The sequence below is a fragment of the Sebastes umbrosus genome, chromosome 3 (genome assembly GCF_015220745.1).
Source record: "Sebastes umbrosus isolate fSebUmb1 chromosome 3, fSebUmb1.pri, whole genome shotgun sequence".
Lineage (NCBI taxonomy): Eukaryota > Metazoa > Chordata > Actinopteri > Perciformes > Sebastidae > Sebastes > Sebastes umbrosus.
The window spans coordinates 6,930,470-6,944,795 of NC_051271.1; the positions used below are offsets into that span (position 1 = coordinate 6,930,470).

Consider the following 14,326-nt stretch of genomic DNA (forward strand, 5'->3'; position numbering starts at 1 on the left):
TAGGAATTATATAGTTTTATAATCATAAAAAACTTTTAATAGACATGTGATAATAATTTTTGTATCCAGCCAATCATCAGATGCAGACAGAAACACGACTTTTCTTTCTACAAGCATGCAGTTTGGATGTCTTAAGAATAAATTAAATTACTTTAAATATGCTCAGCAAAGTTTAAAGGTCAGCAGGCTAATTCCTACCATGTGACACTATACGAATTTCATGTGGATTTTAAAAAAGGTTTGAGAGATTCGTTGTTTTAATTAGAATTTCATAATAATAGAACTTTATTTTGGATATATTTATTTGCATGCTGAAGTTTGATAGAGCGATGACTCTCCTCGGGTTTAAACTGAAGCTGTATAATCTGATATAATATAATGTTAAACAAGATGTGATATGAATGAAAAGCCTTCATGTAAATAACCCTGTTTTAATTTGCAGGAGCACCTGTCGTATTTCCACTTCGTGGGTCGCATCATGGGCATGGCGGTGTTCCACGGCCACTACATCGACGGAGGCTTCACTCTGCCCTTCTACAAACAGCTGCTGGGGAAACCGATCACGCTGGACGACATGGAGTCTGTCGACCCCGACCTCCACAACAGCCTCGTCTGGATCCTGTGAGACTTTTTCTGATTCTAGGCAACCCATTATTTTTATAAACTCTTTCTCGCTGGCAACCCAAGGTTAGAGGAAACGCATGTAGAACTGATGCTGCTTTGATGATGCTTTCACATTTAACTTCCTTCAGAAAGCGGTTACTTGCAGGTTGAAGGGGGACGGGATATAAAATCATACATATTTAAACACAAAAAGCATCAGGACAGACAGGACAAATAGGGACATATACTTAGGATGCACACACTGTCCTCAAATCTCTAATGGCTGTGGCGCCCTCTGCTGCCAGTGAAACTAATGACATCTGATCTCAAAAATGAACATCCCTGCTGGTTTCTCCTGCATGTTTTGACGCCCAGTGTTTTCCACGAGGATGCTGCATCGATCTTCCTTTTGATAGAGATTTGGCAACACTTCATTTTACAGGTCCGCAAATTCCATGGTAATTAGGTGATGATTAAGCAAGTAACCTATTTGAAATTTCTTTGAAATTACTGCCAAATTACCCCAATATTTACCTCAAAATGTATCGAAAATTACTTTATTATAAACATGATTTAATAATTATATGCTAAAATAGCATATAATGGTTAAAATAGAGCCCTTAGGCTTGAGAAGCGGCTGCTCTTCATCAGAGGTGGAAAACCAAAACTAATAGAAGACACTTCTGATCAGACTCTGTATTAAATAAATTACCATGTGGAGGTTGAGGATGATGATTTTTAATGAAAATAAAAGCAATTACAGCAAATAAAAGAAACTCAACAGTTGCCAAAAATAATCACAATAAAACACATGGGCAGGATGTTGAGTTCAGATGACAGCTGTGTGTCTTAGTTCTGTTGGACTTAATCCTAAAAAGAATAAGGAAAAAATGGAGTAAAGAGAAATCATTTCTGCAGAAGCTGAGAGCTGAGTCCTGACTGTTGCACACCTTCTCTCTCTCTAACCTGCCCTCCTTCCTCTTCAGGGACAATGACATCACTGGCGTCTTGGACCACACTTTCTGTGTAGAGCACAACGCCTACGGAGAAATCATCCAACATGAGCTCAAACCCAACGGAAAAAGTGTCCCCGTCTCGGAGGACACCAAGAAGGAGTATGTCCGGTAAGGAGAGGGATGCACACACACACACAAACAAAAACATGTGACAACAACATGCAGGAAGCAACCAAGTTCAGTTTCAGCCCACACAAGTACCATGAATCATTGTTTTCATACGGCTTTTCTGTGGCAGTCCAGGCTGTCACATTGTCATTAATTCAGTGTCATGGGGATGAATCTGTATTTGCAGTCCCTCAAGTGTTAAATAAAACTGACAGACTTGTTCTGTTTCGCCCCCTCGGTCCTCTCTCATGTTCCCTGCAGGTTGTATGTGAACTGGCGTTTCCTGCATGGCATCGAGGCTCAGTTTCTGGCTCTGCAGAAAGGCTTCAATGAGGTTATTCCTCAACACCTGCTCAAATCCTTTGATGAGAAAGAACTGGAGGTACAAGATTAAAAAAAAAAATATATCATCTTCTGCATCTTCCAAAACACAATAAAGACTTCAGGTACACTTTTATGGTATAGTATTAATTCAAGTTCATATTTCTATCTCCCTCAGCTGATAGTGTGCGGCCTGGGAAAGATCGACATCGCTGACTGGAAGTCCAACACCCGTCTGAAGCACTGCACCCCCGACAGCAACATCGTCAAGTGGTTTTGGAAAGCCGTGGAGACGTTTGACGAGGAGAGGAGGGCCCGGCTACTGCAGTTTGTTACTGGCTCATCCAGAGTCCCGCTGCAGGGCTTCAAGGCTTTACAGGGTACTTATCTGACTCTGTGTGTATTAACCTCTCTCTCAGCCGGGTCTCTGTCTCCAGTCCTAATGGTTTTCTCAATCTTAACTTTAAAGAGTTGAGGTCCTGCCCTACTTCTTGTTTAGCTTCTGTTCCACCAGCTTTCACTGCTCACAGAAGGATTCTTTTGTAATTTTGTTTTAAAAACTTTGAAACATGATCGTTTATATGCCTCCACGCCAAGGACAGCCGTGTCCGGAGGCATAACGTTTTCGGGCTGAACGTCTTACGTACATACTGTACGTACGACCCATTCTTGTGAACGCGACATCTCAGAAACACCTGGAGGAATTTCTTCAAATTTGTCACAAACGTCTGCTTGGACTGAAGGATGAACTGATTAGATTTTGGTGGTCAAAGGTCACTGTGTCCTCACAACACATTTTTTTTGGCCATAACTGAAGAATTCATATGTTAATTATGATAATTCCACACAAACGTCTAATAGGATAAAATGAGGAAGTGATGACATTTTGGACAGACTGCTTGGCGAAGGCATTCAACCACGAGGCGGTAATTCTAGTCCGTCTTTATTCTAAAATAAACACACATCTTTTAGCAATCTTGTTAGTAAAGTTTGAAGACTTTAACATTGGCATTAAAAAATTGCAGCTTCCATTATTAAGACTAATGGTGTATATTGTTGAATATGTTGTTGAATGCTAAGAAAATAATTTAATTTATCTTTGCTGTTATGATCTGCTGCAATTTTATTGATCTTAGAATACAGGAGCATGTTTTAGAGCAGCAAAAGAAACCCTCTGATTAAAAAAAAAACTCATCTGGTCGTGGCTAACGGAACAGAGATCGGATTAAAAAGGAGTCAGGACTTTATGAGAGCTGAGATGTTGGTGAGTAACTCAACAATTTGATGCTGAACTGCACCTGATGCATCCCGTTTGTGTTTTGACTGCAGGTGCTGCAGGGCCCAGACTCTTCACCATTCATCAGATCGATGCTAACGCCAACAACCTGCCCAAAGCCCATACCTGGTGTGTGTCACGTGCACCTACAGACACAGACACACACACACACACACACACACACACACACACACACAACATGCACAAAAACAATAGTCTCTCATAGCTTCATTCACATGAACTCACTCTCTTTCTCTTCTCTCCAGCTTCAACCGGATCGACATTCCGCCCTACGAGAGCTACGAAAAGCTATACGACAAGCTGCTGACTGCGATCGAGGAGACCTGTGGCTTCGCAGTGGAATGAGAGACTCGTTGGAGAGTGTGTTTGTGTTTGTGTGTGTGTGAACATACGTGACTGTGTGCAGGACTCTGATGGACTATTATCGTTACTGCGACGCACCGACAGACTCGCTCGGAGCCAGATGAGCGCGTCTTCGACCAGCCTGCAGTCTTCCTCTTCTCTCACCGCTCTCCACATTCTTCCCTGCTGCTAGAGAGTCATCCCCCTGTCATTTAATTTGTATTCATTTATTTGTTTGGGTTTTGTTTTGGTGTAGTTTGTGTGAAATACAGAGAGAGCAAGTTAAGAGCTGTTAACTTAAGAGCTGCTGCGTTTCTTTTCAACAGCTGTTGTTGAGTTGTTGTGAGTGAGCAGTTTGTTTTTTACGGCTTCTTTTGCATTCAGAAAAAAAGACTGCCTGGTCGTCTCACTTTAAATTGAATCAAATCAGGAAGCAGTTTATCAACTTGCATTTTAACATCTTACAAAAGTGTTTTCAAAATTCTCCCTAAGCATTCGAGAGCAGTGAGTCACTATTTTGTTTTGCGATTCAAACTGATTGAATTGATCCATGTCATGCTACTGAATCTTTAACACTGCAGGTAGCCATATCTTGCCCTTTTAGTAGCCATCTTAACCTCAACCAGTACACCTTCCAATCCTCATGGCTGCAGAGTTGGTGTGCTATATTTCGTAGGAGCGCCACAAATTCATCCTACCTCGGTGTAATGCTTTCCATATTTGAAGGGTTTCATTCCAAAATGCGATGCATTGATCGCAATTTGATTCAAATTCAGAATAGAAAAGCTTTCATTTTTACAACAACGCTCAGCAATTAGTCTGATTTTCTTACCAGTAGTCATTTTGCAGCTGTAAAACCATAGGATTTAAATTGTGAATATATCATTTTGAAACGGAACTCGTGCAGACTGACTTGGATGTGGGTCTGATGTTCTGTGGTGTTTTTGAGTCGAGCTCGTGGTGGGTTTAGAGATGAGAGACAGACTCTGGTGAAGAAGAAGAAGGAGGTGTGAATCTTATTTTTTTCCCTTAATCACTGCAGTGTGGCCACAGCTCTTCTAGTCGTGTGTTTCTGCATGTGTATACAGGAAGGTAGACAGTTCATAGATGAGCTCCCCATCATCTCTACTAGCACAGTATCCTGTATTTAAAGCTGCAGAGCTGATTGAACCTCACTCTTTGAGTCTGGTTCGTCTTCCTTTTCTCTCACATTTATTTCCAGCAGTTACAAGTATGCATGTTTTTTTTTTTTTTCTTAATTATTTTTATTTGATCCAACCCGGAATAACCCAGCACACTTCCTGTCTGATCATATTGTGAAAAGGGCACAACTGTCCACGGGACCAGGCTTGATAAGAAGCTATTCAAGGCAGGCGTCTATTTTCAGTCACATCCTCAGTTTATAAAGGCAGAAGTATTTCTTTCTCTCTCTCTTGTCACTTTTGAGCACTTTACAAACTGAGCAGTGATGGCAGGAGTGCTTTCTTCACGTTAGATTAAAATATATCATGTTTCATTTGCTATGCGACTTCATTAGAAATATACAGACAAAAAAAAATATCTATACACCTGTAATTTTGGAGTATATATATGTACAAATACATAGCTATTTTGTATATGGTTGCTTGTTCTTTCTGTTCAATTTAAATGCAAGCATGTTGGCGTCTGTCACAGACCTCTGCATTCTCAGGTGAAGTTGTCCTTAGTTTTTTGTTTTTATTTTACATTCAGGCTAGTGTGTGAGGAGGGGTAAAACTGGTAGCAATGGAAACTATATTTCAGAGGCCCTGTCTTTAAACCCACAATTGAGTGTAAAAGTTGGCAGTTTAAAGTGAGGTTTTCTTTTGGTTAATCACTTTCACTTATTAACACACACATACCCTCATAGGAGGGCGTGAATGGCCATATTTGCTGCTCTGGAGGTCTGTGACACCGCTGAGTACCAAACGGCACAGACGACAATATCATTTCATATGCACATGTCTGTTTGCAACATGAATTTTTTAAAAGCGATGGCAATGGACTGAACGCTGATGGTGGCCTCAAACCTTCAGAGCTGCAAATGTTGGAGGTTGAGTGCTTCTGAACTCCTGGGTGCTACACGGTGAAAATGTTCAACCATAATGAAAAGTCACTAAAAATCAGAGAGGCAGCAGTGAGGAGCATCACCATCACCGCAGCCTCCATCCAAAGAAAACCCCTCTGCATGAATGGACGCTCAAGAGATAAAAGCCTATTTATTTGCATAATTATTACTCTTGGAAAAATCTGTTAAATGTTCTTTTTTTTATATATATATATGTATACTGCCTGCATTTATTTGTAACCATGAACAGTTTGTTAGCTAATACTCAGAAACGTTTTCATTTTGTGGTCATCATGAGACAAAGCGGAGAAACACAACATGAAATTGTCGTCTTTGTACAGTTACAGCACAGAATTTATTTGATTTTACCTTTTAATAACCTGACTCAGAGGCAGAAAAGAAATGCATTACACGTTTTTTTTTTTGCACACATTATGCATACTTGGGCTCCAAGTTATAATCAGACACTTCCTTCTATTTACCAAATAGTTAATGGACTGATCAAGTTTTTTTTTAATGTAGATAACACATATATATATACACACACACACTTGTTCTTGATATGCACACATGTATGTTTGTCCAGTGCACACAGTCGACTTCTGCTCTTTGTTACTTTGTTGTTGGCACCAAGTTTTCTGGCTGGTTCAGTCTTCAGTGCAAAAAAAAAGTTAAATTGTTAACTTTTTCAAGCTTTGAACGCCTGTGATATAAAAACATTTTTGTCTAGTCTGATTGATCTGATGAATCTGAACAGACTGAGAGCCGTTTCTGGTCCAAATGATGTACTTTAATGCTGGTTTAATTGGTTACAAATCAGAACAAGCTGTGTAATGTTTGGCTAACTCTCTCCCCACAAGTACAAATTTACAGGATTATGTGCAAATATGTGTGTCAATGACTTTTGATTGAATTCAGTACAAAACAGAAAAAAAAACTTTTTTTTTAAACTGCACCATGTTTTATTTCTTTTGTTTTCCTATCTGTTTTTGTATTTATTATTACAGTATACTGTATGTGTTCATAGTTTTTCACATCAGCTGCTCTGTGAGCTTGTAACTGACACCTGTACATAAGGACAATAAAGAAGCAAAGTAATAAACTTCTTGTACCCTTACAGAAAGCTGAGCAATAAAACTATGCTGTTTGGACCTCACAGCATTATGTTTTATAGAACCACGTGTACTACGTGTCTTTTTTTTTCCTGCTGAAAGTTTACAAGAGAAAATCAAAATACAGACATATTATCAGCAAACTGTACTTTATGTTGCGTTATATTATTGATTTTAATGTAGCTTATCAAGGTGGAGCTAATTTATATTTTATATTGAATCTACAACACACATTTAGTAGTAGTAGAAAATAAGATAAGTTATTCCTTTATTAGTCCCACAGTGGGGAAATTTGCAGTGTATAGCAGCAAAGGGGATAGTGCAGAAAAACAAGATTCATCAGCTAACACAGTGTAACAAAATATGAACCATTTAAATAGAAGGAAGTATAAACATAGGAGCAGTATATACAGTATTGACAATAAACAGACTATTAACAAAATTGCACAAGTGGAAAATGATATTGCACAGTGAGAATGAAATGAAATTCCACCTGAAAATATTGCACTTTATGAATTACACCTGAGAAGTAATAATGATATTGCACAGAGCAATTTGTGCAATATCATAACGTAATTTTATTTTACTAAATTTATTAACCTTTCCTGAAATGTATTAATTTGCAAAGTTTGGGTCTGGATTTTATGTTTTACAAGACATACTAGCCCACTAGCCCATCACACTACTAACCATAGTAGCCAATCACAGCACAGTACTACTAGCCATAGTAGCCAATCACAGCACAGCACTACTAGTCATAGTAGCCAATCACAGCACAGTACTACTAGCAATAGCCAATCACAGCACAGTACTACTAGTCATAGTAGCCAATCACAGCACAGTACTACTAGTCATAGTAGCCAATCACAGCACAGTACTACTAGCAATAGCCAATCACAGCAGAGTATGACGGACCATGCGGAAGTGTCGGTGAGTTTGTTGTTCCGGTAGTTCTGTGTATACCTCCGGTATCTGGGTAGTTTCGGTAGTTTAACGGTTCTTGTCACCATGGTGAAGTATTGTATTTGTGCCGGTTGCACCTACTCCAGCCACACCGGACACCGGGTCCACTGTTTCCCCAACAGGACTACTAACGAGGCCGTGTTTGTGTCCTGGGTGAGTTTCGTCCAGCAGCAGAGAGAAGACTTCTCCGCGGAGTCTGTGACTAAGAACACGGTGGTCTGCAGCGCTCACTTCAGACTGGAGGACTACGTCCCCGGAGACCTGCTGGAGTCCAGGATGGGGTTCAGGTGTCTGGACCGGGTCCGGCTGCTGGCAGGGGCGGTGCCTTCAATACACACACCGACACCGACACCAACACCGGGAGCTGCCGGTTCTTCTTCCGCCGGCGGGAGTGATGCTGCTCACGGAACCGGCAGAGACTCAGCTCCACGGAGAGATGACGTCAGTCTGGTTTTACAGCATGTTGTAAAGCAACGTAGATAATGTTTACTTAATGTTACTTATAATATTTTTTTTCTTTATTATTTTTATTATTTACTTATTTATTTATTTATCTCACTTATTATTGTAAGTGTTGCTATTATTATCGTTATTGATATTATTGTTTTGTAATCACTTTATAACACACACACAAAAAAAGGTTACTTATAATGCACACACAGTTTGTAAACACATTATACATGTTAGAAAATAAAAGCTGAAAACATAGTTTTTTATAATGCTTTCTTTATTAAACACATTATCATTAACAAGACAAAAACAATTACATATACATTTCATAATGCCAGAGTTTCTTATATACATCATATTATATTAATTTAATAATATAATTATATTCATTTAATAATTTAGCTATATAATATGATATATATAATATATATATCATAATATATTAAATTAATATAATATGATATATTATATATATCATATTATATTAATTTAATAATATAATTATATTCATTTCATAATTTAGCTATATAATATGATATATATAATATATATATCATAATATATTAAATTAATATAATATGATATATTATATATATCATATTATATTAATTTAATAATATAATTATATTCATTTAATAATTTAGCTATATAATATGATATATATAATATATCACATTATATTAAATTAATATAATGTGATATATTATATATATATATATATATATATATAATATATTAATTTAATAATTTAAAAGTCTTAATGGCTTTTTTTATTTTTAACATTGGGTATTATGGTGATATATTGTTTGAATTTATTAAAGGAGACATATCATGCTCATTTTCAGGCTCATACTTGTATTTTGGGTTACTACTAGAACGTGTTTACATACTTTAATGTTTAAAAAACCCTTTATCTTCCTCGTACTGTCTGCTTGAATATACCTGTATTTACCCTCTCTGTCTGAAACGCTCCGTTTTATTACATTTCAATGGAATTGTAACAGAATTGCGTTGCTAAGCAACAGCTTGGGTCCATGTTTACTTCCTGTCACCTGATGTCATGTCACATACGCTGCAGCAGGAAATAAACTGGGACCCATTTAGAATGTTTACGTTTTTAAAACTTTGAAATGGTCTTAAATATTGTAGATTTGTGACATCACAAATGGACAGACGGCTTGTTTCAAAAGCTCAGTTTCTGAATACGGGCTGTGGGTTTTTTAGTCTGTGGATTAAGCGTTTAGATACTTTCACAGTATTTATATAGAACTTAAACCTGCTTTATAATGTAAAAGCAATGAAAATATCACTTTTTACAATAAGGGACCTTTAATAAAATGCAGGGGAGGTGGCTTGGTTCATGACCATTTTTTCATATGAATATGACATTTCCCCCAAAAATAATAAATGATTGTATAACATACAGCATGTTATTTCCAATCTTATCTTGACTAAAATATAGCATTACATCAAACATATTTATTTCAACATTCATCTTAATTCATTATGTTTCAGCTACCAGCCAACACTGCAACAGTGGTGAAGACGGAAGACTGTGAAGACATGGAGGAAAGACCGTCAGTAACTCCTGAACCGGCTGTAAAGACACCCGAGGAGCTACTTAATCACAGGTTTGAGGTTCCTGTAACGTTACTTGAGTGTTTCCATCTCATACAACTTTCTATATTTTAGAAGCATGAAAATATATTCAGCATACGTTTCATCTATTATGAAAATGATGGTCGATTTACATGTATTTTCTGTCAGTTGACAAAGTTGATCGATTATACTTATGTACTTTTACTTCATTCAAACTTGACATGCTGGACTTTTGCTTGTAATTGAGTATTTTTTATAGTGTGGTGTTGCTGTATTGAGATCTGAATACTTCTGCCACCATTGCTGTTGTGATTAGCAGTAGGAGAAGAAGTATTAAGCCCCATATATTCTAGATCCTTTACTTATGTATAAGCAATCTGTTTGTGTAGTGAAAGTGTGGATCAGGAATACCCGTTTATGATGAATTCACCAAATGAAGATGAGCGGGAAACGTCTGCTGTTCCTTCTGTCCAGTCATCTGAAAATGGAAAGGTAAATGTGACTCTGACACATCTCCCATACAAACAGTTAGTTGCTTAATCGATCCACAGGCCCTTTCTGGCACTGTGCTAAATCGTATTTACAAGATAGGGACTACTTTGTGTCAATTGGTAATTATGTATCTGAGCGAATAGAAATCACGTGGAGTTCCTCAAGGGTCCATTCTCGGACCTGTTCTATTCAATATCTACATGCTGCCCGTGCTCAGAATAAGGAATATTATAACTCCTACCATCAGGGCTCCAGACTGCGACCCATTTTGTGAGTGTGCAAGTTAAAATTTCACGTGGTCGCATTCATGCAAGTGCATGAATTAGAGATGCACTGATGTTGCTGTATTTTTACCTCTGAATCACCTTGATGTGATGCAACTAGCTGATAGATTTTAATGTATTCTTTTTACAATATAAAAAATAATGTTTTTATTTAAATTGTGTGAAGTTGAAATGTGCTATATAAATGAAATTGTGTTGCCTGTTTTAAACTAAGCTTTGTGCTGATGTGTTGCTGCTCCTTGTCCCATTCTTAAGGAGTCAGGGCAAAAAGATGTTGCTTGTCAGAGAGTGAAGAGTGAAGACGAGTTTTCGACAACCAACCAGTCGGAAAATAGAGGTGAGTCACCTTCACTTTAGCAACGTCCTCCAGCCAAAAAAATAAGGATTACAAGCAGATTAACATGAAAAGTGAAGTAATTAACTGATATATTTTTTAAAATGGATCCACTCAGATATTGAAGAAGACGAGGATGAAGAATTCAGCACCTCATTAAGTGTGGGAGACGGACACCACCTGGTGGATTTGGGGAGGTATGCTGATATTAACCATTTCCTCTGCAGCCCTCTTTTTCATAGACCTGTTTTTGTTTTTTTTATGGGGAGATAGCAGGTCAGCAGTAGATGTCACATAGAAGTGGTGTACCTCATCTGAAAGCTGGGAGCCTGAAGATTAATTTGAGATGCAGCTCAGCACTGTGTGTCAAGTTGTTATAGTCATTAAGTATATGATTTACATTCCCATGCTCTATTATGTCTCATAAGTCGTTGCAGCAATTTTAGGGTTGATACCATTTATTACAAAGATTTGGTGCTAAATTTAACCATTTATTTTCCACTCGAGAATCTATAAAAATGATCAACAATCCCTCCAAAATACCACATTAAGACACCAAGACCTTGAGGAACACCAGAGAAAAAGTCGTGCTGTGATTTGGTTTCAAAAACGTTGACATTTTGAGATTTTTGCAAGAATTGCATTTTTCGGTGATTGGATGGCGAGCACTTCTGTTGTGTAAACTGCTCAGAAACCCCCTTATTGTCACTCTACATAGGAAGGCCATCCATCGTCTGAATGCTCTAGGTCTCTAGTTTGTGGCTGTAAAGTTTCATGAGGTTGTGATTATCCTAGAGGTCACCAAAGGTCATTTTATACAGTGAGGTCAAGTTTTACAAAGTGGTCTCACTACAATGAAACTGACATCATCACACATGATTACAGTTGGGTTCATTAGATCCACAAGAGTCTCATCTTTACAGTGATACCCAATTCATATAATTCCAGACTGTTTAGGGACCCCAGTATGCAGAAATATCCAAACACATCATTTTTAGAATAGGCGAAAATAACACATTTATACTGCATGAAAAACTGTATGATTTTTGCCCCAAACAGCATCTCATTAAGATTTCCTCAATCCTCCTTTAACAGAACTCATTTAAATAAAAGCTCGCTGCTATTCATGCATCTTTTCTGACTCCCTCAGCTCGTCAGAGTTCATCGTCGATGAAGAGTGCATCCTTCAGCTGTTCAAGTCATGTCGGGAATGCAACAGACGATGTACAGTCAGAAAACGTGTCAGAGGACTGAAGCTCGTGGTTAGTCAGGTGTGCTGTTTCTGTGAAAGCCGCAGTAAATGGATTAACCTTCTAGATGACGACGATGGCGATTTGCAGATAAATGGGAAAGATACAGCACATGGACAGACCAACTCAGCCAAGCAGTGACACTAGTGGACTGTGACAGTGGTTGTACTGAGATTATGCTGAAGCAGAAATATGTTTTTCAACCTGTGACACTGTGGACTAAGCAGCTGGACTTCTGGTTATTCTGCTGCCATCTGATGCAAGTGACAGGGCGGTAGCCTCAGCTTGTTGCATCTGTCTGTTAACATCCTGCATACCACAGCCAAGTGAGAGGGAGGGAGAACACTTGATTTTGATTGGCTGGTAAGACGGATGGATGGTTCCCTGAAAAAAAGATGGACTGTTCTTTTGTTTCCAAGGAAATTAACTGTATACATTTCTTACTTCAAGATGTCATTAATTAAGGGTGCTCCGATCTGAACTTTTAGGGCTGATCACCGATCGCTGGAAGCCGAAATGGACGATCCGATCACGGGTCTATTTGAAGCGAGTCCCAAATTCTGGTCAAATATTTGACCTATCTGTGTTTTATTGAGCTTAAAAAGCATTGATAGGTTATAGGCTATTTCAAGAATGACATCATCATGAGTGCTCAGCCTTTTTGTTTCCTTTTGGCTGGAGTCACGGTATCAGCGGCCTTTCTCATACTGGCCGTCATTGTCATTAGACCTGATTGACTTCAGAAGGGCTGTACCGAATAGTTCGAAGCTTCATTCATAACGTCGACATTTGAATTTTAATTCACTATTTTTGCATGTCTGTTCATTCTTTAAGTTTTTCTCTTACATTCATTCTGCAGCACCGTTCTGCTCTCGTGTTTCACCGAGTTTGCCGGGGCAGCCACAGAGAGCGGAGCAGAGAAGAGGCGAAGTGAAGATAACGTTGTCGGTATCGGTTACAAACAGGCTCGGTAGTGAATATTGTATTATTAGTTTCCAGTTGGATCCAAACATTTCCATTAACTCCAGAGCGTTGTAAAGTCCAAAAGTCAAAATTTATTGAAAAAAGAGGGATGTAATCATTTCCAAAATTCAACTATGTTTTTATCTAACGAAATATTCTGCTTCGATCCATATTTCTTGGCATTTAGCCTTTCAAAAATCCCTTCTGATCTTCCTTTATAGAGACCACCGATTAAACTATTTAGAATGAACATCGGCTGATAACGATCGGTGATCGATTGATCGGAGCACCCTTATCATTAAGCTTTTGATCTGTTTCTATACTAGTGTTAATGTGTAGTTTCACAATACGCAGCTGCTCAAACAAGGATTGTTGTCAAACTTTCGAGCAATATTGAACATTGTTTTAATGACCCATCCTATTCATTGTTAGGTGTAAATGGGGTCTTGAATTTAACAACTGCCATGCTCATGCGATCTGTATCAGGATACACTGTCTGGGTTATGCATGTTAATAATGCCACCACATCTGGAGGCGGTCAGGTTAGCATTGTTACTTTAGACAGGTATAAATAAAGTTGAAAGGTCCCCAAACTCTCCCTGCAAAAAAACTACAAATAGCAGTAGCTTCCCTTTTAAAAAGTGATTTTAAACTAACTGATGCAATATTTGCATATTGAGATGTGATCGTGCTTATTAATACTAAGTGTAAATACAAAGACCTGTGGATGGGATGTCAGTAATCAGATAACATGTTAATACCAGGTGTAAATGGGGCCCAAAGTTTGAGCTTAAGTACTCAACATGTGAGCCAAGATAGTTAAAAAAATTCATAATCATTTTTGTTGTTTCTGTCCACATCATCCATAAACAAATCAAAACACCTTATTTTATCATTTCGGGTGCAGTAGCAGCCAATCTGAAACTAGCATTCAAATAGTTCAGGTATAACTACAGGTAATTATTCATCTTCATTTTTAGACTTGATTTGATCGTCACACCTTAAGTGACTTTATATGTTTTGATTCTTTGGTCAAGTGTATTAGGATCAGCCTTCAACTTTAATAAAATACTAAAACAGTAACCTGCACCTCATGCAAATTAAAC

The 14,326-nt window shown here is 38.0% G+C and overlaps 2 protein-coding genes across 2 annotated transcripts in view; both read left to right on the forward strand.

Annotated features, from left to right (window-relative positions):
* The window catches only part of LOC119485247 (E3 ubiquitin-protein ligase SMURF2-like), a 71,190-nt gene extending 64,241 nt beyond the window's left edge, over positions 1-6,949 (forward strand). Inside the window, exons 15-20 of the mRNA XM_037764689.1 lie at positions 443-621; positions 1,590-1,727; positions 1,989-2,109; positions 2,227-2,428; positions 3,378-3,453; positions 3,591-6,949. Coding sequence (XP_037620617.1) covers positions 443-621; positions 1,590-1,727; positions 1,989-2,109; positions 2,227-2,428; positions 3,378-3,453; positions 3,591-3,690 — 816 coding nt within the window. The 3' untranslated portion in view covers positions 3,691-6,949. The remainder of the gene's footprint in view (positions 1-442; positions 622-1,589; positions 1,728-1,988; positions 2,110-2,226; positions 2,429-3,377; positions 3,454-3,590) is intronic.
* An 843-nt stretch (positions 6,950-7,792) lies between these two features.
* On the forward strand, positions 7,793-14,303 carry LOC119485249. The gene is made up of 6 exons (XM_037764691.1): positions 7,793-8,289; positions 9,814-9,929; positions 10,287-10,389; positions 10,929-11,010; positions 11,126-11,204; positions 12,158-14,303. Exons 1-6 carry the CDS (start codon positions 7,894-7,896, stop codon positions 12,396-12,398), a joined length of 1,017 nt encoding a protein of 338 aa, XP_037620619.1. The 5' UTR covers positions 7,793-7,893; the 3' UTR covers positions 12,399-14,303.
* Positions 14,304-14,326: the final 23 nt, after the last annotated feature.

What these genes read in the sequence shown, in the direction of transcription:
- LOC119485249 (XM_037764691.1), top strand. Translation starts at nt 7,894, where the DNA reads ATGGTGAAGTATTGTATTTGTGCCGGTTGCACCTACTCCAGCCACACC. An exon ending in CAACCAGTCGGAAAATAGAG is followed by an intron (nt 11,011 to 11,125) that starts GTGAGTCACCTT and finishes GGATCCACTCAG; the next exon opens with ATATTGAAGAAGACGAGGAT. An exon ending in CACCTGGTGGATTTGGGGAG is followed by an intron (nt 11,205 to 12,157) that starts GTATGCTGATAT and finishes TGACTCCCTCAG; the next exon opens with CTCGTCAGAGTTCATCGTCG.